This window comes from Syngnathus floridae, chromosome 17 (genome assembly GCF_059516105.1).
Source record: "Syngnathus floridae isolate MCC-2025c chromosome 17, RoL_Sflo_1.0, whole genome shotgun sequence".
Taxonomy (NCBI): Eukaryota; Metazoa; Chordata; class Actinopteri; order Syngnathiformes; family Syngnathidae; genus Syngnathus; species Syngnathus floridae.
In genome coordinates, this window is record NC_142429.1 from 1,016,296 (window position 1) to 1,041,347 (window position 25,052).

The 25,052-nt window shown below is 48.3% G+C and overlaps 2 protein-coding genes across 18 annotated transcripts in view; one reads left to right on the forward strand and one right to left on the reverse strand.

Moving 5' to 3' along the window:
- The window catches only part of LOC148383113 (janus kinase and microtubule-interacting protein 3-like), a 29,364-nt gene extending 8,990 nt beyond the window's left edge, over nucleotides 1-20,374 (forward strand). For 5 of the 17 annotated variants that reach the window (XM_088358722.1, XM_088358731.1, XM_088358732.1 and 2 more), the window contains 13 exons: nucleotides 876-1,325; nucleotides 1,507-1,549; nucleotides 1,673-1,750; nucleotides 2,599-2,868; nucleotides 3,062-3,223; nucleotides 3,337-4,154; nucleotides 5,579-5,749; nucleotides 5,873-5,950; nucleotides 7,809-7,897; nucleotides 10,916-10,945; nucleotides 11,136-11,303; nucleotides 11,416-11,492; nucleotides 11,960-12,434. Coding sequence is in view for 5 of the 17 variants with exons in the window: in XM_088358735.1 (XP_088214861.1) it covers nucleotides 17,887-17,955; nucleotides 18,169-18,231; nucleotides 18,318-18,416; nucleotides 18,502-18,741; nucleotides 18,856-18,921; nucleotides 18,983-19,111 (666 nt within the window). In the remaining 12 variants the exon portion in view is untranslated. The other 12 variants (XM_088358740.1, XM_088358739.1, XM_088358735.1 and 9 more) reach the window with 12 other exon arrangements.
- Nucleotides 20,375-20,614: 240 nt separating this feature from the next.
- On the reverse strand, nucleotides 20,615-24,801 carry LOC148383114 (uncharacterized). Its single transcript, XM_088357929.1, has one exon. The coding sequence runs from the start codon at nucleotides 24,681-24,683 to the stop codon at nucleotides 22,275-22,277; it is 2,409 nt and encodes an 802-aa protein (XP_088214055.1). The 5' UTR covers nucleotides 24,684-24,801; the 3' UTR covers nucleotides 20,615-22,274.
- Between the last annotated feature and the right edge of the window lie 251 nt (nucleotides 24,802-25,052).

The window sequence follows — 25,052 nt, forward strand, 5'->3', positions numbered from 1 at the left end:
GTCCTTCGTTCCGGAGTTTGTGCGACTCCGGTGCGGCGGGGTTTGTTGAGGGGGACACGCGTCGGCCTGTGCCCTCCGCGGCCTTCTGTCTGGCCGGCTGGGTCGGCGGACCCTTTGGGGAATGTGTAGCGAGTAAACCTTATAGACCTAGTCCTAACCCCTAATCCCTAAACCTAACCCCTAATCCCTAAACCTAACCCTTAATCCCTAGATCTAACCCCTGATCCCTAAACCTAATCCCTAAACCTAACCCTAAACCTAACCCCTAATCCCTAAAAAGAGGAAACTAACCCCTAATCCCTAAACCTAACTCCTAATCCCTAAACCTAACCCCTAACCCCTAATCCCTAACCTTAACCTCTAAAGAAAATGGTTGGTTGAATATAAAAACGAAATATTAGTTCAAAAATAGTTCAAAGGGAATAGACAAAGGTAATCCAAGGGTAGGACTTTAAATTTGGTTTTTTTTCCTCAGAGGTGACCAGATCGGGTAAGTACAGTCAAAATCAAACATACAATAAGCACAAACACAAGTTCAAGGTAAAAGAAATATCTTTCTCAACCCCAACGTCGTCCGGGCCAACATGGCTGGCGTGTCCGCAATGGGTAGGATACTTTGGAGCCGGTTATGGGTGGCAGGTAAGGATAGGAGGACTGTGCCTTTGCTCCTCTCCTTCGGGGGAGGAACTCTTTAGCGGACCCTAACCCCTAACTTCTAAGAAAGCGGTTGGTTGAATATAAAAACAAGATATGAGGTAAACAATGATTCAAAGTGAATAGACATAATGTAATCCAAGGGTAGGACTTTAGGTTGCTTTTTTTTCTTCTCTCATTTTTTTCTTCTTCTCTCATTTTTTCCATCTTGCTGGCCGAAGACCTGGGTGGCGCCTCAGCTACTCGGGGGAGGTTCTGGCAGAAGTGCAGTCTCACTTCGCCGTCCTTCGTACCCAATCCAGATTTTATGTGACCTGGTACGGCGAGGTTTACTGGTGAGACATGCGTAGGCCCGTGCCTTCCGTTGCCTTCTATCTAACCGACAGGGTCGGCGGACCCTTTGGGGAAGGTTTAGCGAGTAAAACTCAAAATACCTAACCCTAACCCTAACCCTAACCGTGCCCCCTTCCCAACCAATCGGATTTGCTATACGCGAAAACGACGCCAATGGAAAGAGCTTCTGCCCAAATTTAAATCCGTGGGCGTGGCTCGCAGCAGGAAGTAGGAAAATGGCGGCGATGTTGACAAAGACACAGCGGATGGTAAGATACAACTAACAAGAGAAATATTTTTATTTTCTGCTTGCAACTGGACCGTCCAGAGCGTACACGGTAAGTACAACTCATCGTTTTTAAAAAGAAGTACTTTTGTTGCCCTGAAAAGCGAGTGAGCGTGGCGTTTGCTGGGGACGTCGAATTTCGACGATTCTTTCTGGTCAACGGTTGTAAATGATTGTGTTGATTAAAAAAGAAAACTTGATGTAACTCTACTTTTAACTGCCGTTTCAGATAGATTTGGAATTGCATCACATCCAATTTTGCCTAGAGCGTACACGGTAAGAAACACTCGTTGTGTTTAAGGAGATTTACGTTTGTAATAGCAGAAGTGTAGCCGCGTTGCGTTGTACGTGTGAATGTTGGTCCAGGCGAAATGTTAATGTTTAATTTCATTCCTTTAGGTTCCACGGTGTTTGTTGGCTGCAAGTTTTCCACTGCAAGAAGAGGCTCATATCATTGACCAGGAGCGAGCTACAATGGTGAGTACCCATAACATTTATGTTAAACACTTCCTATTTCATGTCTAACAGCACTTGATTTAACAAATAACCATAAATAAATACAGTGTGGGCACTGAAGTTAACATATGTGATTATACTGCCTAATCTGTCACCGAGTAGATTGTTGCAAAGTAATATAAGATCCAAAGTTGTAATTCAGAATAGTTTTCAAAAGAAGGCCATTAGAATTATATACAAGTCTGATTACCCTGAACAAGCTATTAATTAAATCACAAATTCTTCAATTCAAAGATTTGGTAGATTATCAGACAAATAATGTCTAACAGTAATTGATTTAACACATCACAAAGTCAAAGTCAAAGTCAAAGTCAGCTTTATTGTCAATTTCTCCACATGCCAAAGACACACAAAGAAACCGAAATTTCGTTCCCCCCTATCCCACGGTCACAAGACATGGCTCACAACAGACAAACAGTAAACAAGTATAACAAAAGCGTGCTGAATAAATAATGAATAAATAACACAACAATAAATAAATAAATAATTAATTAAGAGGAGCGTAAAAACGCGTACAGCAGACATTCCCGAAAATAGCGCAACAGTGCCGCACGCTACGCAGAAGGGGGTAGCGAGTTCAGGGCCCTAACAGCCTGGAGAAAGAAGCTGTTGGCGAGTCTGGTGGTGCGGGAGCGCAGGCTCCTGTACCTCTTCCCAGAGGGCAGAAGGTCAAACAAGGAGTGAGCCGGGTGACTCACATCTCTGGCAATCGAGGTTGCCTTGCGGGCGAGATGGGAGGTGTAAATGTCCTTCAGGGAGGGAAGCGAAGCACCAATAATCTTACCAGCCGTATTCACTATGCGCTGCAGGGCCTTCAAGTTCTGGTCAGTGCAGTTACCACCCCAGACAGCGATGCAACTGGTGAGGACGCTCTCAATGGTGCCACGGTAGAATGTAGACAGGACTGCCTGAGGAGCACATGCACGCCTGAGCTTCCGCAGGAAATACAGGCGGCGCTGAGCTTTCTTTGCCAGTGACGAGGTGTTCGCGGACCAGGAGAGGTCCTCACTGATGTGCACCCCCAGGAACTTGGTGCAGCTCACCCTCTCCACCACAGCACCGTCGATGATCAGCGGCAGGTGTGTTGTGTGACCCTTCCGGAAGTCCACAATGATTTCCTTGGTCTTACTGACGTTCAGCAGGAGGTTGTTGTCCCTGCACCACGTGGTCAGAAGGTCAACTTCCGACCTGTACCGAGTCTCGTCGCCCTTCGTGATGAGACCCACCAGAGTCGTGTCGTCAGCAAACTTCACTATGCGGTTGTCGCTGTAGGTCGCAGTGCAGTCATGCGTCAGCAGGGTGAAGAGCAATGGACTGAGCACGCAGCCCTGGGGGGCCCCCGTGCTCAGCGTGATGCTGGCGGAGATTTTGTCGCCAACACGCACCACCTGAGGCCTCTGACAGAGGAAGTCCAGTATCCAGTTGCAGAGGGAGGTACTGAGGCCCAGCTCGTCGAGTTTGGAGATGAGTCGCTGCGGCACAATGGTGTTGAAGGCAGAGCTGAAGTCCACAAACAGCAACCTCACATATGAGTCCTTTCTCTCCAGGTGGGTGAGGGCCGAGTGGAGGGCAGAGCAGATGGCATCCTCAGAGGACCGCTTGGCACGGTACGCAAACTGGAAAGGGTCAATGGTGGGGGGGAGAACGGACTTGATGTGCTCCAAGACCAGCCGCTCAAAGCACTTCATGATGATGGGCGTCAGTGCCACAGGGCGGTAGTCATTGAAGCAGGACGGTGCAGGTTTCTTCGGCACAGGAACGATGGTGGCAGCCTTGAAACACGAGGGGACGATGGCCTGCTGCAGGGAAACGTTAAAGATGTCTGTGAAGACACCCGACAGCTCCCCAGCGCAGTCCTTCAGCGCTCGACCCGGGATGTTGTCAGGGCCCGCCGCCTTACGGGTGTCAATAGCGGCAAGCGCCCTCCTCACACCGTCGGCAGAGAGGCGCAGGGGCTGCTCGTGTGGGGGGGGGAGTGGTCTTCAGCGGGCAAGTGCTGTTCTGGGCGTCGAAGCGAGCAAAGAAGCGGTTCAGATCGTTCAGCAGGCGGACGTCGCCCTCACAGCTCCTCGGCGCGGGCTTGTAGTCTGAGATGGTCTGAATGCCCCGCCAAAGGCTACGTGCGTCCTTGCTGTCCTTGAAATGGGTGGAGACCTTGCACGAGAACGCCTTCTTCGCTTCTTTGATGCCTCGGGACAGGTCGGCCCTCGCTGTCCTCAAGCCAGCCTCATCCCCTGCTCTGAAAGCCTTGTCCCTGGCCCTCAACAGTCTGAGGACAGCCCCCGTCAGCCACGGCTTCCAGTTCGCGCGAGTGACGACGGATTTCGAGCAAGTCACATCATCGATGCACTTCGTGATGTAAGAGGTAACAGAGTCAGTATATTCCTCTATGTCCGTCCAATCGTTGTAGGTGGCTGCCTGCTTAAACAAGTCCCAGTCAGTGGTGTCGAAGCAGTCACGAAGTGCATCGGAGGCACCCTCAGGCCACACTCGAACCTGCCTCCGAACCGGCCTGGATGCGTTTACCAATTGTCTGTATGCGGGCAAAATCACGATAAGTAGATTGAGTGTGGGCACTCTCAAGTTAACATATGTGATTATACTGCCTAATCTGTTACAGAGTATGTTGTTGCCAAGTAATGTAGAATAGATCCAAAGTAGTAATCCAGAATAGTTTTGAAGAGGCCATTAGAATGATAAACAAATCTGATTACCTTGAACATAATAACAAGCTAAGTGTTTAATATGTCCTATGAAGTCAAAATTGGGCACCATCATGTGGTGAAATTTGGAATTGCATCACATCCAATTTTGCCTGGGAACAAACAGATTACATAAATCTTAGTTTTGAATAAGCCACTCCTTCTCAAACAAGTAAACTCTGCCCATTTCGCGCAGTAGATGTTCTGTTAATATCTAGTATTTATACAAAGTCATAATTTAAATTGCTTTCAACCTTCATTCATCGGTTCAACCAACATTACTCGCTCTTATTACCAACTTGTATTGATTTAACTAAGCGTTTAATACTTCCTATCAGGTCTCAAGGCAAGATTTGGCAAAATACAGTTTCAGCAAATCCAATTTTGCCAGGGAACAAAAATAGATTAAATAAACTAAATAAGTCTTCTTCCCATTAAATAAATCAGAAAAGTCTGTCTTGTAACCAGTCCTCTTCAAACAAGTAAAGTCTGCCCATTTTGTGCCGTAGATTTTGTGTCTATGCCTAGTATTTAAACAAAATCATAATTTAAACGACTTCTTTCCTTCATTCACTTTGGAAATTTGGAATTGCAGCAAATCGAATTTTGCCAGGGAACAAAAATAGATCAATTAAACTAAATAAGTCTTCTTCCCATTAAATAAATTCAAAAAGTCTGTCTTGTAACCAGTCCTTTTCAAACAAGTAAAGTCTGCCCATTTTGTGCCGTCGATTTTGTGTTAATGCCTAGTATTTATACAAAATCATAATTTAAAGGACTTCATTCCTTCATTCACTTTGGAAATTTGGAATTGCAGCACATCAAATTTTGCCTGGGAAGAAAAGTAGATTAAATAAATTTAATAAGTCTTACTACTTCCCATTAAATAAATTAAATACGTCTTACTTGTTCCCACTCCTTTTCAAAACAGTAGTTTAAAACGAGGGCCCTTCACTCAATCTTTAACCTCAACCCCGCACGTTGTGTTGTATCTGTGAATGTTGGTTGTGGCCAAATGATAGTTTTCTTTCATTCGTTTAGGTTCCAAGAAAACTTGATGTAACTCTACTTTTAACTGCCGTTTCAGATAAGCGGGTATTACGTCGCAGTCATGTGCCGCGGATATGACGTAATTGCCCGAACCTCCGCCAAAATTCAAATCTGTTGGCGCGATGGCCGTGAGCCACTGAGCAGCGACGATTATCAACGGAAATATCTTTATTTTCTGCTTGCAACTGGACCGTCTAGAGCGTACACGGTAAGTAACACTCATTGTGTTTAAGGAGATTTACGTTTGTAATAGCAGAAGTGTAGCCGCGTTGCGTTGTACGTGTGAAAATTGGTCGAGGCGAAATGTTAATGTTTAATTTCATTCCTTTAGGTTCCACGGTGTTTGTTGGCTGCAAGTTTTCCACTGCAAGAAGAGGCTCGTATCATTGACCAGGAGCGAGCTACAATGGTGAGTAGCCATAACATTTATGTTAAACACTTCCTATTTCATGTGTAACATTACTTGATTTAACAAATAACCATAAATAAATACAGTGTGGGCACTGAAGTTAACATATGTGATTATACTGCCTAATCTGTCACCGAGTAGATTGTTGCAAAGTAATATAAGATCAAAAGTTGTAATTCAGAATAGTTTTCAAAAGAAGGCCATTAGAATTATGTACAAGTCTGATTACCCTGAACATAACAACAAGCTATTAATTAAATCACAAATTCTTCAATTCAAAGATTTGGTAGATTATCAGACAAATAATGTCTAACAGTAATTGATTTAACACATCACGATAAGTAGATTGAGTGTGGGCACTCTCAAGTTAACATATATGATTATACTGCCTAATCTGTTACAGAGTATGTTGTTGCCAAGTAATGTAGAATAGATCCAAAGTAGTAATCCAGAATAGTTTTGAAGAGGCCATTAGAATAATAAACAAATCTGATTACCTTGAACATAATAACAAGCTAAGTGTTTAATATGTCCTATGAAGTCAAAATTGGGCACCATCATGTGGTGAAATTTGGAATTGCATCACATCCAATTTTGCCTGGGAACAAACAGATTAAATAAATCTTAGTTTTGAATAAACCACTCCTTCTCAAACAAGTAAACTCTGCCCATTTCGCGCAGTAGATGTTCTGTTAATATCTAGTATTTATACAAAGTCATAATTTAAATTGCTTTCAACCTTCATTCATCGGTTCAACCAACATTACTCGCTCTTATTACCAACTTGTATTGATTTAACTAAGCGTTTAATACTTCCTATCAGGTCTCAAGGCAAGATTTGGCAAAATACAATTTCAGCAAATCCAATTTTGCCAGGGAACAAAAATAGATTAAATAAACTAAATAAGTCTTCTTCCCATTAAATAAATCAGAAAAGTCTGTCTTGTAACCAGTCCTCTTCAAACAAGTAAAGTCTGCCCATTTTGTGCCGTAGATTTTGTGTCTATGCCTAGTATTTAAACAAAATCATAATTTAAACGACTTCTTTCCTTCATTCACTTTGGAAATTTGGAATTGCAGCAAATCGAATTTTGCCAGGGAACAAAAATAGATCAATTAAACTAAATAAGTCTTCTTCCCATTAAATAAATTTAAAAAGTCTGTCTTGTAACCAGTCCTTTTCAAACAAGTAAAGTCTGCCCATTTTGTGCCGTCGATTTTGTGTTAATGCCTAGTATTTATACAAAATCATAATTTAAAGGACTTCATTCCTTCATTCACTTTGGAAATTTGGAATTGCAGCACATCAAATTTTGCCTGGGAAGAAAAGTAGATTAAATAAATTTAATAAGTCTTACTACTTCCCATTAAATAAATTAAATACGTCTTACTTGTTCCCACTCCTTTTCAAAAAAGTAGTTTAAAACGAGGTCCCTTCACTCAACCTTTAACCCTATTTATTCACCTTCTAGGCTAAGTGTTAAAGGCTAAGTGTTAAAGGCTAAGTGTTAAAGGCTAAGTGTTAAAGGCTAAGTGTTAGAGGCTAAGTGCCAGAGGCTAGGCGCCAGAGGCGAGTTTTTGTGGGCTGAAGTTTTAGTGGGGTTAGTGTGAATACAATCCAAAAGAATACAACAGAATACAATACAATAGAATATAATACATAGATTAAATTCAATAGCTCTTACTACTTCCCATTAAATAAATTAAATACGTCTTACTTGTTCCCAATCCTTTTCAAAAAAGTAGTTTAAAACGAGGGCCCTTCACTCAACCTTTAACCTCAACCCCGCACGTCACATTGTGTTGTATCTGTGAATGTTGGTTGTGGCCAAATGATAGTTTTCTTTCATTCGTTTAGGTTCCACGGTGTTTGTTGGCTATGTTTTCCACTGTCAGAAGGATGAAAATACAAAGTACAACGCTTGGACGTGGGCGAAGACGTCACCGGTGAGTCCTTCCTTCCTATTTATTTACCTTCTAGATGCTAGAGGCTAAGTGTTAGAGGCTAAGTGTTAGAGGCTAAGTGTTAAAGGCAACACAATACGAACAACACAACACAATACGAACAACTCAACACAATATGAACAACACAATACGAACAACACAACACAATACGAACAACACAACACAATACGAACAACACAACACAATACGAACAACACAACACAATACGAACAACACAACACATTACGAACAACACAACACAATACGAACAACACAACGATACTGCACTGAACAACACGATACCGCACTGAGAAACACGATACCGCACTGAACAACACGATACCGCACTGAACAACACCATGCCGCACTGAACACCATGCCACACTGAAAGACACCATCCCGCACTGAACACCATGCCGCACTGAACAACACCATCCTGCACTGAACAACACCATCCCGCACTGAACAACACCATGCCGCACTGAACAACATTATGCCGCACTGAACATTATGCCGCACTGAACAACACCATGCCGCACTGAACAACACCATGCCGCACTGAACAACATTATGCCGCACTGAACAACACCATGCCGCACTGAACAACACCATGCCGCACTGAACAACACCATGCCGCACTGAACAACACCATGCCGCACTGAACAACATTATGCCGCACTGAACAACACCATGCTACACTGAACAACACCATCCTGCACTGAACAACACCATTCCGCATTGAACACCATGCCGCACTGAACAACACCATCCCGCACTGAACAACACCATCCCGCACTGAACAACACCATGCCGCACTGAACAACATTATGCCGCACTGAACAACATTATGCCGCACTGAACAACACCATGCCGCACTGAACAACACCATGCCGCACTGAACAACACCATGCCGCACTGAACAACATTATAACGCACTGAACAACACCATCCCGCACTGAACAACACCATGCCGCACTAAACAACATTATGCCGCACTGAACAACATTATGCCGAAATGAACAACACCATGCCGCACTGAACAACACCATGCCGCACTGAACAACACCATGCCGCACTGAACAACACCATGCCGCACTGAACAACACCATGCCGCACTGAACAACACGATCCCGCATTGAACACCATCCCGCACTGAACAACACCATGCCGCACTGAACAACACCATGCCGCACTGAACAACACCATGCCGCACTGAACAAATCCATGCCGCACTGAACAACACCATTCCGCACTGAACAACACCATGCCGCACTGAACAACATTATGCTGCACTGAACAACACCATGCCGCACTGAACAACACCATGCCGCACTGAAAAATATTATGCCGCACTGAACAACACCATGCCGCACTGAACAACACCATCCCGAACTGAACAACACCATGCCGCATTGAACAACACCATGCCGCACTGAACAACACCATCCCGCACTGAACAACACCATCCCGCACTGAACAACACCATGCCGCACTGAACAACACCATGCCGCACTGAACAACACCATGCCGCAATGAACAACACCATCCCACACTGAACAACATTATGCCGCACTGAACAACATTATGCCGCACTGAACAACATTATGCCGCACTGAACAACATTATGCCGCACTGAACAACATTATGCCGCACTGAACAACATTATGCCGCACTGAACAACACCATGCCGCACTGAACAACACCATGCCGCACTGAACAACACCATGCCGCACTGAACAACACCATGCCGCACTGAACAACACCATGCCGCACTGAACAACAATATGCCGCACTGAACAACACCATGCCGCACTGAACAACACCATCCCGCACTGAACAACACCATGCCGCATTGAACAACACCATGCCGCACTGAACAACACCATCCTGCACTGAACAACACCATCCCGCACTGAACAACACCATGCCGCATTGAACAACACCATGCCGCACTGAACAACACCATCCCGCACTGAACAACACCATGCCGCACTGAACAACATTATGGCGCACTGGACAACATTATGCCGCACTGAACAACACCATGCCGCACTTAACAACACCATGCCGCACTGAACAACACCATGCCGCACTGAACAACACCATGCCGCAATGAACAACACCATCCCGCACTGAACAACACCATGCCGCAATGAACAACACCATGCCGCACTGAACAACACCATCCCGCACTGAACAACACCACCCCGCACTGAACAACACGATCCCGCATTGAACAACACCATCCCCAACTGAACAACACCATGCCGCACTGAACAACACCATTCCGCACTGAACAACACCATGCCGCACTGAACAACACCATGCCGCACTGAACAACACCATGCCGCACTGAACAACACCATGCCGCACTGAACAACATTATGCCGCACTGAACAACACCATGCCGCACTGAACAACACCATCCCGCACTGAACAACACCATGCCGCATTGAACAACACCATGCCGCACTGAACAACACCATCCTGCACTGAACAACACCATCCCGCACTGAACAACACCATGCCGCACTGAACAACATTATGGCGCACTGAACAACATTATGCCGCACTGAACAACACCATGCCGCACTGAACAACACCATGCCGCACTGAACAACACCATGCCGCACTGAACAACATTATGCCGCACTGAACAACATTATGCCGCACTGAACAACATTATGCCGCACTGAACAACACCATGCCGCACTGAACAACACCATGCCGCACTGAACAACACGACGTCGCACTGAACAACACGACGCCGCACAGAACAACACGACGCCGCACAGAATAACACAATACCGCACAGAACAACACAATACCGCACAAACAGTTTTAGATAATATTACGTCGCAGTCATGTGACGCGGACATGACGTCAATAGGCGGAACTCACGGCAAAATTATAATCCGTGGGCGTGGCTTGCAACAGGAAGTAGGAAAGCGGCAATTCTGGCAAACAAGACACAGCGGTTAGTAACACGATGACTAACAAGGCAAATATTTTTGTTTTCAGCTTGCAACTTGACCGTCTAGAGCGTACAAGGTAATTACAACTGTTTTTTTTTAGCCCTGAAAAGCGAGGGAGTGTGGCGTTTGGGAGGAATGTCGAACTCGGCGTCTGCTTCCAGCCACAGACGCCAAATTTCGACGATTATTTCGACTGGTCAACGGTTGTAAATTATTGCGTTGACTAAAAACTTTATTTAACTCTACTCTTAACTTTGCCGTTTCAGATATGCGGGTATTACACCGCGGAAATGACGTCAATAGGCTGAACTCTCGCCAAAATTCAAATCTGTGGGCGCAATGGCCTTGAGCGAGACACCGGATACAAACACGACGATTATCAACAGAAATATCTTTATTTTCTGCTTGCCAGTGGACCGTCTAGAGCGTACACGGTAAGTACAACTCATTGTGTTTAAAAAGATTTACGTTTGTGTAGTTTGCGTTGCGTTGTATCTGTGAATGTTGGTTGAGGCTAAATGTTAATGTTTAATTTCATTCCTTTAGGTTCCACGGTGTTTGTTGGCTGTATGTTTTCCACTGCAAGAAGAGGCTCGTATCATTGACCAGCAGGAGCTACAATGGTGAGTACCCCTTTCGTCTTCCATTTATGTTAAACACTTCCTATTTCATGTCTAACAGTACTCGATTTAACAAATAACCATAAATAAATACAGTGTGGGCAGTCAAGTTAACATATGTGATTATCCTGCCTAATATGTTTATCACAAATATGTCACTAATCACTAATATGTTTATTTGTTTATCACAACACCTTTGGACCTTCAGCAATCGATTATTTCCCTTCATCTACATAGAGACAGAACGATGGTGTCTTAAACATCTCATTCATTTCACCAAATAACTTCACGCAGGTGGATAACGGCCGTCTCGGTCACGCTATGTTGCGTGATGCAGTTTTGAGGAACCAAATGCATTTATTCAATGAATAAGTCAAGCTAGTTCTATGTTTATGATGTTGTAAGTTACGGTACCGATTGAAGTTGAGTTCGAAGCCAGTGGAAAACAGCGCTGCGTTTGTGCTCTCCAGGTACAAATGTTGTGATCTCTGACTGACGACCGGGCGAGACTCGAGTAAGAGATGTCCAAACGAGCTCCGGCAGGGCGGGCCAAGGCGGAGCGAACGGACGCCCTTCAGGCCGCCAATGACGAGCTGAGAACCAAACTGATGGACGTCCAGTTAGAACTTCAGCAGGAGAAGAACAAGGTGAAAACCTCAACAGACAGACACTGCCTGCCTCCCTGCCTTCCTCCCTGCCTGCCTCCCTCCCTCCCTCCCTCCCAGTTTTCCCGATGTAGATTAGACATGCGTGTGCCATGACTGTGTCAGCCTACATCAACAAATGCACCGAGGACGTCAGCACCACTAAGAATATCATCACCCGGGGCAACCAACGACCCTGGATGACTGAGGAGGTACGTCAAACGCTACGAGCGCGGAACTCTGCCTTCAAGTCTGGCGACAAGGAGACACTGAGGACAGCGAGAGCCAACTTGAACCGTGCCATCAGGATAGCGAAGCGAGACCGCAGTCGAAAATTTCAGGATCGTTTCCACGACGTCAAAAACATCAGGAGTATGTGGCAAGGCATACGGGCGATTACAGACTACAACTCACCCTCACCCTCCCCCGGTGGGTGTAGTTGATGCTGACTTTCTAAATGGTCTAAATAACTTCTTTGGGAGGTTCGAGGCACTAAACGGCACTCCAGCAGTTAAAACTGTCCCCCATCAGGAAGAGGAGGTACTCTGCCTTGACTCCGCCGATGTGTTGAAGACCCTGAGGAGAGTCAACCCCTGTAAGGCCCCTGGCCCCGACAACATTCCTGGGCGTGTGTTCAGGGAATGTGCAAGTCATCTGGCTGGGGTCATCACAGACATTTTTAACACCTCGCTGGGCCAAGCCACAGTGCCGGCGTGCTTTAAGACTGCCTCCATCATTCCGGTGCCGAAGAAACCTCAAATCACCTCATTTAATGATTACCGGCCTGTTGCACTGACTCCGGTTATGATGAAGTGCTTCGAAAGGCTGCTTAAAGGTCACATCGTTTCCAGACTCCCCCTATTATTTGCCGACCGGCAAAACCGCTCCACTCAGGACGCCATCTCCTCCGTTCTTCACCTGAGCCTGGCTCACCTGGAGGAGAAGAACACCCATGTGCGGATGCTGTTCCTGGACTTCAGCTCAGCGTTTAACACCATCATCCCACAGCATCTGGTAGGAAAATTGGAACACCTGGGCTTCAACACCCCCCTTCGCAACTGGCTGCTAGACTTCCTCACCAACAGACCTCAGTCAGTCCGGGTCGGACAGAACACCTCTGATGTCATCACCCTCAGCACAGGCTCCCCTCAGGGCTGCGTCCTGAGCCCCCTGCTGTTCACCCTGATGACACACGACTGCGTCCTCAGGTTCACCACCAATCACATCGTGAAGTCAGCAGACGACACAACGGTGGTGGGGCTCATCAGAGACAACAACGACCTGGACTACAGAGAGGAGGTGGAGCAGCTGGTGGGCTGGTGCAGAGAAAACAGCCTGATCCTGAATGAGGAGAAGATGAAGGAGATCATCGTCGACTTCAGGAGAAAACAGCCTCACCACGCTCCACTGATCATCAACAGCTCAGCTGTGGAGGTGGTCAGCAGCACCAAATTCCTGGGGGTCCACATCACAGAAGACCTCACCTGGACTATGAACACTACGGCACTGGTCAAGAGGGCACAGAAGCGCTTGTACTTCCTGCGGAGGATGAGGAGAGCCCACCTGCCCCCACCCATCATGAGGACGTTCTACAGGAGCACCATAGAGAGCATTCTGACAAGCTGTCTCTCTGTGTGGTGTGGAGGCTGCACCGCCTCCGATTGGAAGAACGTGAGGAGAGTGGTGAGGACAGCAGAGAGGATCATAGGGGCTCCTCTTCCCTCCATTCAGGACATTTCATCTCAGCGCTGCATGTCCCGTGCCCGTAACATCATCAATGACCCATCACACCCCCACCATGGACTGTTCTCCCTGCTGCCCTCTGGGAAGAGGTTTGCAGCATCCGCTGCAGGTCCACCAGGTTCTGCAACAGCGTTTTCCCTGCTGTCATCAGACTGTTGAACACTAGAACTGTTGAGCTCTAAACTGAACTCTGCATCACACATTCACAGAACTGTATGACACTACGGACCTCTATCTCGCACTACCAACTTTACTGAACTTGTATAAACCCTTTAAATAGAAGTTTAATACATGGTTTAGCATTCCTCTGCACACTCTTGAATACTGTTTTGCCTACTTGCACTATTGCATAATTATCACTGCTGCACTTTATACTTATTTTTAAATATATATATATATATATATATATATATATATAGTATATGTATATATATATATTTTCATAGGATATGTTACTTCTATTCAACTGCAATATCACTACTTTGTTGTAAGACGTATGCAACGGAATTTCGTTTTGTATGCACCGTGTGCAGACAAGATGACAATAAAGTTTGTCTAAGTCTAAGTCTAAGTCATGTCAGGTCAGCTGTCTGGAGAGAGAGAGAAGTCAGGACCTGCGGGCGGAGCACCACCGTGCCACCGCCGCCATGACGGAACTCAAAAGCAAACTCCATGAGGAGAAGCAGAAAGAGTTAGCCATTACCAGGGAGACATTACTGCGGCAGCATGAAATGGAGCTGATGAGAGTGATCAAAATCAAAGATGGAGAGATCCAGCGACTGAATGCCTTGGTCCTCAGCCTGAGGGACGGCTCCATGGACAAGGTGATCCGCTCTATCCGTGTCTGACTATCCGCACGCCACGTCGGGCTTCGATGCGGCCGCTACCGTATTGTGTAGCTTGTCCCCAGTAAGCGTCGCGGCGCTCCGTTGCGGTCTCAACGGCCCGGTGTGGCGCAATGTCTGCTCAGGTGAGGAGGGGGGGCGCTTTGCTGGCGGAGGTGGAGGAGACACGGCGGTGTCGGGAGACCGAGCGGTGTCGCCTCCACCAGGAGCGCGGAAGAAGCCCTGGCAGCGGCCCAGCAGGCCTGGCAGTCCCGAGCGGCCGAGCTCCGATCGGCTCATCACCAGCATCGGGAGGAGCTGAGCCGAACCAAGAGAGACTGCGAGAGGGAGATCCGCCGACTGGTAGGACTGATCAGATGCGCGGTGCGTGGCTATGTTCCCAATTTCGTTGTATACCTGCAGTGCAATGACACCTAAGGCATTCTATTCTATTCTATTTCACAAGAAGAAAATGTCCGGTTGCTCGCTTCGCTTTTGTCACAGCAAAGGTGTTCTAGTCGATTCAAGAAAAAAATTGGCCGGTTGCTCTCTTTGTTTTTGTCACAATTCTGGCAAATGACTTTGCCCGCCTGCCTGAGCGCTCCCCGTTTGTACATCCAGACGGATGAGATCAAGCTGAAAGACAGAGCGGTTAGTGTTTTGGATGAAGCCCTGGGGCCGGCCACGTCCACCGCCTTCAGCTGCAGACTCAGGCTGCCGAGCAGCAGATCGCTGCCCTGAGGGATTCCCAAAGGGCGGGCCTAAACTACCCTGGAAGTGGGGTCAACGCCGCTACTAGCAATCCTCTTCATTGCGTAAGCCACCTCATCACACACTTGCAGTACGCATGACTTAGTTCGTTGCTGGAGGAAGGTAGCACAAAAACAGTTTTGAACTTTGAACGAGTGCTTGTGTGTGTGTGTGTGTTGCGGGGCGTTTTCAGTCGCAGGAGGATCGGGACACGCGACGGTTTCATCTGAAAATCGCTGAGCTCAGCGCAGTCATCAGGAAACTGGAGGATCGAAACGCCCTGCTTTCTGAAGAGCGCAATGAACTGGTAATTTATTGACGGCACGCTTGAAGGTTTGCGCTACGTTTGATGCGCGCCAACCAGCGAGGCACCCATTGTGCTTGCTTATTAGTTGAGCGGCGCGGCGAGTCGGTTGCCTGGTAGATGTCTTTTATTGGGAGCCAAAGCCACGATTCCGTTCAAACCGATGCAAAAGGAATGGATACGTTCTGGCCCGCGTGTTGTGCGTCTTTCACATCCCGCACTTCATGCTTGCAGCTAAAGCGACTGAGAGAAACAGAAAGCCAGTTTCTGCCACTCCTGTACAAAAACAAACGCCTGAGCAGGAAGAATGAAGAACTCTCGCTGGTGCTGTGTCGCCTTGAAAACAAAGTGCGCTTTGTCACCCAGGAGAACGAGGAGATGGCAAGCTTGGTAAGTCGACGCGGACAACGGCGGCGTGCCAACAGAGTCCACTGCATTTGTGTTCCACAGAGAAGGCCTAGTTCGCTCAATGACCTGGACCGCGGTTGCGGCCAGCAGGACGGTGAAATGGAGTTCCTTCAAGTTGTGGAGCAGCGGCACATCATCGACGACTTGTCCAAGGTCTTCAGGCAGGCGACTCAGTGCACGTACGGCAGCGCCGCGCTCGCTCGCTGTCGCCAGGAAACCTTTTCCGTCCAAAGCTTGGCCGGCGGCCGCCATCCAAAAAATTGGCCCCTTAAATTCCGACCTTTCAAGCAGGAGCATTGTGCGCACGCGTTTGAACACGCTTTAGACTTGTTTTGCCGTTTTCAGCAGCTCAAAGCTCCCGTTTTGTCAGCGCCTTTGCCACTCGCTGTGCGCTGAAAACGACGGACTTGCCCGGCTGCTCAGCCCGTCAACCATGAGCCGCGACCGCGACGTCATTGTCCGTAGGCAGCTAGTGGCAAAATGCACCCTGTTAGAGTTGCGCTCGCTCCAACTTATTTTGCAAGAACCACACGGGAGACAAGTAAGTTCTTTTGGACACCTGCAGGTGGAGAGTCCATCCGTTGTACGAATGAAGTCTGACTCTCGGCTCCTGCACGAGCATTTTAATTAAGAGAAACAGGGTGGGTGTAAGAGTGGATTGAATAGAGGAAGCCCTTGACCTCTAGTCAAAACATAGCAAGGGGTGTTTTACGACTTTGTGTAGGAAGGGATAAGCGATAGGGATAAATAAGGGATAAATAATATTATTTATTACAGGTTGCAGTCAAAGTCAAAGCAACATAATGATACGATAAAGATAATCTGGAAAACCCTGACACACCCTGTAGTTGTCACTTTTGGAAAAGACGAGCGTCCCTCCAATCATCGCCGGTGACGTGTTTTTCAGGCTCTGGAGACAGGAGCTCATGTCAGAAATGTCATTGTGAGTCGCGTTTGTTTCTGCGCCGGAGCCGTTCGTTCCCTTTGCATCCAAAGAATCTCAAAGGCGGATTATTTGTGTCGACAGGAGAGAGATTTGCTGCTACGATACCGACGTCGAGAATCTCTGAGGAGGAACAAAGCGTGAGGTCCTGCAAGGTGAGTCTGTTTGTTTGCGGCTGCTTGGTGTTGCGCAAGATGAAATGGCCTTTTTCTCGCTATCGTTCCTCTCGTCGATTCATCGTGAGGTGTCGCTTCAGTTTGTTCAGAGAGATGTTTGCTTCCGCGCCCGCAGGTCATCGAAACATTTTACGGCTACGACGAAGACGTGTTGGTGGACTCGGACGGATCGTCCTTGTCTTTTCACACCGACAGAACCCCCGACACGGAACCCGAAGAGGTAGCCCGCCATTTCTGCCAGCGTATTGGCACCAAACATTCCTCTTCAGCCTGGAATCGGACTCGTCTTTGCGTCGCGGGTGCTTTGTCGCCGGTCTGACTGATTCTGGTACTAGTGCTGTGTTGCATTGGTGTGTGCATGAAGAGGCGGAGCTTCGCTACCGCCAGCTGACGCAAGAATATCAAGCGCTGCAACGAGCCCAGCTCTGCTAGCCCAGACCAGCGAAGGGGACTACGACGCCGAGAAGGAGATCAAGGTGGCGCCCCTTCCCGCAACCCCCGGCCGGGTCGCAGCCTCCCCGTTCTCACCCAGCCTCGGGTGTTCTCTGGTCTGAAAGGAGGAGGAGGAGCCTCCCTCCTCCTCCTTTCAGACCAGAGAAAAGCTGATGGTAGAAATGGGTCACTATCAAAGCAGAGTAGCAGATCTGGAGTCAGCGCTGAAGCAACAAGGACAGGTAAGCTCATCAATGAGCACACCTTTTTCTCAGACAAAATAGCTACATTCTTCAGTCACTCATTCGTCTGGCATTACTGGACCAACCCCCCCCCCCCCGAACGTGGCTGGGAAAATGCGGAGAAAAGCAAATGTCATTTTCCAGTCAACCAAAGAATTTGTGGATGAAAATGACACAACATTCCAAAGCTGCCCACGCGTTTGTCTCTTCTAGAATGTCAAGTGGGTGGAGGAGAAGCAGCTGCTGCGTCAGAGCAATCAGCAGTTGGCCGAAAAGGTGACGGAAAGAAAGGCGCTGGGCGGAGTCGCTTGGCGTCACACCCGTCGGGAAGCCCCGCAGATGAGGTCTGACTGTCTTTTCAGGTCAGGCGGATGGAGGCGGAAGAAGCGCGTCTGAAAGAGCACATCCAGGATATCCGAGACCAAAACGAACTGCTTGAGTTCCGCATCCTGGAGCTGGAGGTGGGAAGACTCGCACAAGCGTGTTGAGGCCAGAGATGTGACGGACGGACGGACGGACGGACGGATGCATGCCTCTGCCTTTCAGGAGAGGGAGTGGCGCTCCCCCGTCTTGAAGTTTCTGCAAGTCCGTTTCCCAGACGGCCTCAGCCCTTTGCAGATCTACTGCGAGGCCGAGGGCGTGAGCGTACGTAAGGCGTCCCTCGCAACCCTAACCTTATCCCGAGGTCCCAGAACACCTTACATTGCTCCTTGCGCCTTTCCCCCGGACATCGTCATCAGTGATCTGATGAAGAAGCTGGACATCCTGGGCTATAACGCCGTAAGTGTATGTCGAACTCCTTATGTTCGCACTCCACGAGACTCGGCGGCTCAAATGTGACTTTTGGAAGGCTTTGCGCTGAAAGAAGCTTGTTGACGCTGTGCCTTTGGGCTCTTGCAGAATCTCACCAACGAGGAGCAGGTGGTCGTGATTCACGCCAGGACCCTTCTCACCCTAGCCGAGAAGGTAACGCGCACGTCCACGCACGCTCTCGCATTCTGCTTATGTGACAGCAGCCTTTCCTCAGTGGTTAGAATACATCAAAGTGACCAAGTCAGCACTTCAACAGAAGATGTTGGACATTGAAAGTGAGAAGGTAGACAGACACGCGACATCAGCCAAGGGGAACTCCGGCAATGTGCCCCAACAATTCTGACCTTGAGCTGTGCTAGGATATGTTCTGCAAGCAGAAGGGCTACCTGGATTAAGAGTTGGACTTCAGGAAGTGTTCCATGGACCAGGCTCATAAGGTAAGCCGCCCTCAAATCTCCCGCCGGACCACTGATGGATGAGGATTGCGGCCCAGAGGATCCTGGAGCTGGAGGCCATGTTGTACGAGGCGCTACCGCAGCGGGACTGCCCCGCCACGGACGGCGAAAAAGCCAGCCACGCTGGCGTGAATGACGTGCTGACGGCGGATCAGAGAGAAGAGCTTAGGAGCGCCGTGGACCAATGGAAGCGAGCCCTGATGTGCGAGTTGAGGGAGCGCGACGCTTGCATCCTCCAAGAGAGAATGGATCTGCTGCACAGCGCGCAACAGGTAAGGGCCCAAAGCCAGCCCGGCACTTACTTGCACGCTTACTGGCTTTTGAATGCCACTTTCCATTTGTCCGTCCTAGAGGAACAAAGAGCTGAAAGAATTCATCGAAGCTCAGAAGAGACAAATCAAACAATTGGAGGAGAAGTTTCTGTTTCTCTTTCTATTCTTCTCCTTGGCCTTCCTTCTGTGGCCCTAACACCAGCTGGTGAGTGAGCTCCAGCGGCACCGCACTCGACACCTCCGATACACTGCCAGCCGGTCTCAGACGTTGGCAGACGCTCCGATGCCAACGTATACCCCCCGCCACGGTGACAGAGGCACCGCGTCACACCGGCGCTCATCCAATCAGCAGACAGGAAAGGCAAATTCACATGCAGGGCACTTTTGAACCAGAAGAGAGCACCACAAAAAACGGTTGTTGCCCCAAACGCGCACTAAAAAGGGTCAGAATAACAAGAGTCCCACTGGCCAGCCGGGGCCACCCGTCCAGCTGTTTCTTCAGGGGGGAAAAAAATTGGAGTCACCGGTGAGTACATTTTGCATTTAGCTCTGCTTTTCTGCTTCTGTCTTCAAGTGTGTGGCATCCTGCGACCAAAGATTCAGCCAACCCCAAAGCGGTTGACCTCAACGTCCCACCACCATGCCTACCAGAGCAGGTGACGTGATGCTTTGGACATCCTTCCGTCTCAGATGCCCAAAAGTACTCTTTGCCACATCTGCGGCAATACGGTGTCTTTTCAACTGTGCAAATAAATCCAGCGTGGGCGGAACACGCATGTCTTCGGTTTTTCCCGCTTTGTTTGTGTGACAGCTGTTGTGAAAATTTTATACAAATAAAGTTGTATAGTACAGGTTTGGCCAAGCCGCAACTCCCGAACCGCATGCGGCTCTTTTATGTTCATATCAACATTTGTGTGTGTGTGTGTGGGGGGGGGGGGGGGGGGGTATGTGCGTGTTGGCTTCACTGGAGTTCAATTTGGTATTTTGGTCAAAAGCGCATGTGGTGAAATTCCACAAAGTAGAATGGGCAAACACATTTCTTTAAACTATGAGTGTCAATTGGGCTCTCGAAATGGCAGGGAAAAGATGCACAGCAAAACGAAAATATGTAGTGTGGTATATGGTTTTTTCTGCTTCGCTGGTCTTCAAAAAACACTCGGTGATCGGTGGCTGTTTCCCGACGAATGAGCACTTCAGGGACCACGGCTGATTGGGAAAAGATTTTATTTAACCGATGTCAGAGTGAAGTCTTTCCAAAAAGTTGAGTGGCCCAAGGCATGGATGTAAAAAAGCCCCCCACCCCTGTCAGGCCCGTATCTTTTATACCTGGCAAGGAGCTGATGTCATGGCTTTGTGCACCAGCTGTGGTTTTCAATCTACTAGTTTACTTCAGTCCTAAAAAGGAGATCTTGACCAGCGCTGTTGGTGATGGACGACAACAGCCACTTTACCTTATTATAGGATTGCACACATTGCTGAAACTGAATTCTCCCTGACCAGCAAATATAGAATAGAACCGTGTCACTGACGCCAGGTGGACATCCTAAGGCCACCTACAGGAATAGAGAGGGAATTCCAAATTACACTTCATTCCCCCCTTCCGGGACAAAGTAATAGTCCCGGAAACGGTCTAACAAAAGATGACATCGGTAAAGGTCCAAACATCTTCCCTCAACCAAATTTTATATATGCTCACGTCTACAATTTGGCCTAAAATCTTCAGCCTAAATCACGCTCAAGGCATGCTACGTAAGGTTATTTTAACTAGGAAAGCTCAAACCATTCAGTTAGCCAATTGCCCCCTGACAACAATCTGAGGCATCTCGGGAACCACAAGCAAAGAAAATTGAAGTCCACATTATCCAAACGACGATACCACCCCCCTTAGGTAATACCCTTACAACGGCGACAAATTGCAAAGTAATAAATTTGGTGTGGCCCGTTAGAAGCCCCAAAAAGCTGTCGGCCCTACCTCTAGAAAAAACTTCGCCCGTTTAGTGACAAAGAAAAAGAGGAGGCCCCTTCTACTAACGCCAGTGGTTCCCCCCACCTGGTGTCCCCCAGGTGTAAGGAGCCCCGGCACATTACAATCCACAAAACAGTATGAGCTCACCAAACAGTGTGAAAATGGAATGACATGTCCCCCTATCACCAAACAGTGAAATTGTACCGTCACATGATCAGCCGGCCAGCAGGTAACAAAATGAGGTAAAAATATTGGAATAAACAATGAGGTATATAGTAATGAGGTATCAAAACATGCTATCAAAACAAGCCCCCGAAATGTCGCCCCCCTTCTTCATGTGTAAGTGCGTGCCGAGGCAGAGTCCATTCCCCGAATCTTCAGCGATAGAACGTGTTGGGCATCACTGCCCAGGGCCTGCTGTCCATACAAAGTCCTTATGTCCAGGTCACTGTCCATAGAGTCCCTTGCACGGCCCCGGTCAGCATTCAGAGGTTCTGGAACGAATAAGAACTCCTGCCAGTATCGTGTGATGACAATGGCACTCAACGCAAAACACATGCAACTTTGACCCAATAACGATGGTAAACCGGTCGCGGGCCGGGCAACAACATACGGTGGATCACATTCCAGTGGAATCATGCAACACATCACACAAAAAGGAAAATAAAAACCCAAGGAAGTGGCGCTACGCCGATGTTCCCACTCCTTCATCCCCTAACTTTGGGTTTTCATTTTCGTGTATAGCTCTATTTTTTGTATTTTTCTGATATTAATTCTCCTCTCCCATGCACTCCCCTTATCATTTTATTATGTTTAATCCGAGTACCTGTCAGTCACTATCATTTCACCAGAGTAAGTCAGATCAGTCTTACAGTCGATCGGGAGCAGCGGCATCTGGGTCTGGTCCCTTGGCATTACCACGCCTATCCACCGTAATATCATGGCCTTCGCGCAAGTCATTATCACAGTGCAAAAACAAAGCATCACACATAGTGATATTCCGAGCGCCCCCAACACCTGCGCCACTATCGTCCCTATAGGTCCCAGTCTATCCTGTATCCAGCTGGTTGCTGACCAACCAGCGCCCTCAGACGGCCCAAAAGAATCTCGAATGACTTTAAGCGCGTCGATGATACTGGTAATGTTGTCGGTGTTATCAGGGATCAAAGTGTAGCAGGCGTCATCTGTCAAGTTTAGGGCTATGCACAACCCCCCTTGCCTCGCCAAGATATAATCCAAAGCCATGTCATGTTTAAGCAGGGTCAGCCGATGGCTCTTTTGGGTAAGTGACAACTGTCGGAAGCCCTTGATCGTCTCATTCGCAAATCCCTGGAGGGTATACGTAATATTATCAATGTGATCTGCCAAAAATGTCACCCCATACCAGGGAAAGATCCCAAGGCCCCATTTTTCTCCCAAGCTAATTCTCCAATGGTACGCCTCCGTGGTGTGAAACGCCGCCATCTCCCTCTTGGCCCTGCTTGGGACCGCCTGATAAGTCTCCCCCTCTGGCTTGTGGCCCCTCTTTATCGTCATCACCTCAAACGGGAGCTTCAGGGTAGCAGAATAGCAGCAACCCAACCATCCATAAGGCAAAAACAAATAAGCTTTAGTCCCACATACCCACCAGATGTCTCTAAGGTTACCTATGGTTGTGTTTCCAGGCACCGTGCGATTCTCCACCATCACCGTAATCGCATTATAGGAGTCGGGTAGAGGAAAGGTCACCGGATGGATGGCCCCCCTTTCCCCCCATGCTTCCCCTGGGAATTGCATAGAGTAATAGTCGCAATCTGCCACCCCCATAGGCACCCCCGGACCACCGTGAGTCACATTAGAGCAAAAACAGGCGGGCACCTTTATAGACGGCACATCTATGGATTCTGGCACTGCAACCTGAATGTCCTCATGCACGGCGAGCATATCCAAATAGGGAAGTTCACTTATCCACGCGCACACCCCTGTGGGCTTAAAAATCTTCCTGACCTGAGCGTCAGTTTCAGGTGCTTTCCACGACTGCTCGTACACCAACCAAAGCAGTAGCCTAAGTTGGCAATCGTCGGATACCGGCACCGGAACAGTCTGAAAAACAGCTTTCAGCGTACTTGGTGATTTTACCCTTACCAAGCACGGCCCACTCACTGCCTTGGACGACTTGATCGAATGCACCATCAGTTGATACCACATGTTTCTTCCTGCCCATTCATCAACCCCCGGTAATGCCAAAGCATCGAACCCATAAGCCTTCCAAGCAGCTTCCCGTCTTGCCATAGCATGCAAATTGGTTCGCACCTCCGCCGGGGACCAGTCCGAGTCCGCAAACGCTTCGTGGACAGGTCCTGGAACGTCAGGCGTCGGCTTTACCGCCTCCGCCGTTGTCATGAGCGTCCCTGACGTGGCCGACTGCGTTTCAATGTTGTCGCCAATCGTTGTCATGGAAACATTGTCAATTTTGATTGTGACTGCCCTCTCCGTCTTAACATACTCCGTGACTGGGCTGTCTGGTTGTTCGTCATCAATTTCTTTTTTCACCATCAATGTCACAAAAGTAACACTATCTACCGTCGTTTGGTCGCCCATGCGTTCTGCTTTTCCCACTCCCCTTTTGAAACAGGTACACGTATAGTTTCCGAAATCAGTCATGCCAATTTTTGTCAGAAATAGAGCGCAATCTCCTACCACCTCAAATCGCCTATATGTATTTAGTAACAGTACATTGTCCACATGAGTTCGCTGGGCCAGGGCGAGGGTGTTACCGGTGTTGTCTTCCCATTTGGCGGTGTGTCTGCACAGGGACCTTCCTGCCCTTGCGCAATTACATGGCAGTATGACAGCTCTTCCCAACACTCCCTCAACATTGCTCAATGTAACGCTCCGGCCGGACTCTGTGGCGGACTGGGCGTCCGTCACTGGGTCCTGTTGGGTGACCGTGTCCATTGGGGACACCATCTCCGGTGGTAGTTGGCTCGGTGTCGCTGTGTTGGGGAGAGTCACCTGCATCTGGGGAGGGCGCGTCGTCAAGATTGACATTGTCGAACTGTTGGCTTCCTCGATCGTCGGCTGTGTTGCCCCCGATGTCCTCAGGAACAGATACAGCAGACACGTTATCCACCACAGCTCGACCTTGCCCGTCTTCCTCCCGATCTGGGCCCCTGGGCGACTCTTGTTCTGGCAGTTGTTCGGAGTTCTCGCAGCCGCGACTCCCTCTTTGGGGTTCTTCATCTTTGGGCACCTTGACGCAGTGTGTCAGATGGTACCAAGTTGGCGACCCTTTCACTTGCACCGCTGTTCCGGTACAGCGGACAACTTCAAATGGCCCCTGCCGTCTTTCGTTGTACCACTTGCGGCGGAACACTTTCACATACACCTTGTCTCCTGGCTGAACCGTGTCTTTAGTGTTTGCTTCGAGTCTCTCTTGTGCTTCTTCTTGTTTCTGCCTGTCAACAACATAGGTGGAAATATTCCTATGTATCTTGGTTAAATGTTTGACATAGGCTTTCATTTCGTCCTCCAAAATTGACAGGCTTGGGCCTTTCCCACTGGTACGCAAACACGGCGAAGGCATGCGTCTACCAGTTACCAATTCATGTG

Bases quoted from the DNA above. Each gene is read 5' to 3' on its own strand.
- LOC148383114 (XM_088357929.1), bottom strand. From the start codon at position 24,683: ATGAAGAACCCCAAAGAGGGAGTCGCGGCTGCGAGAACTCCGAACAAC.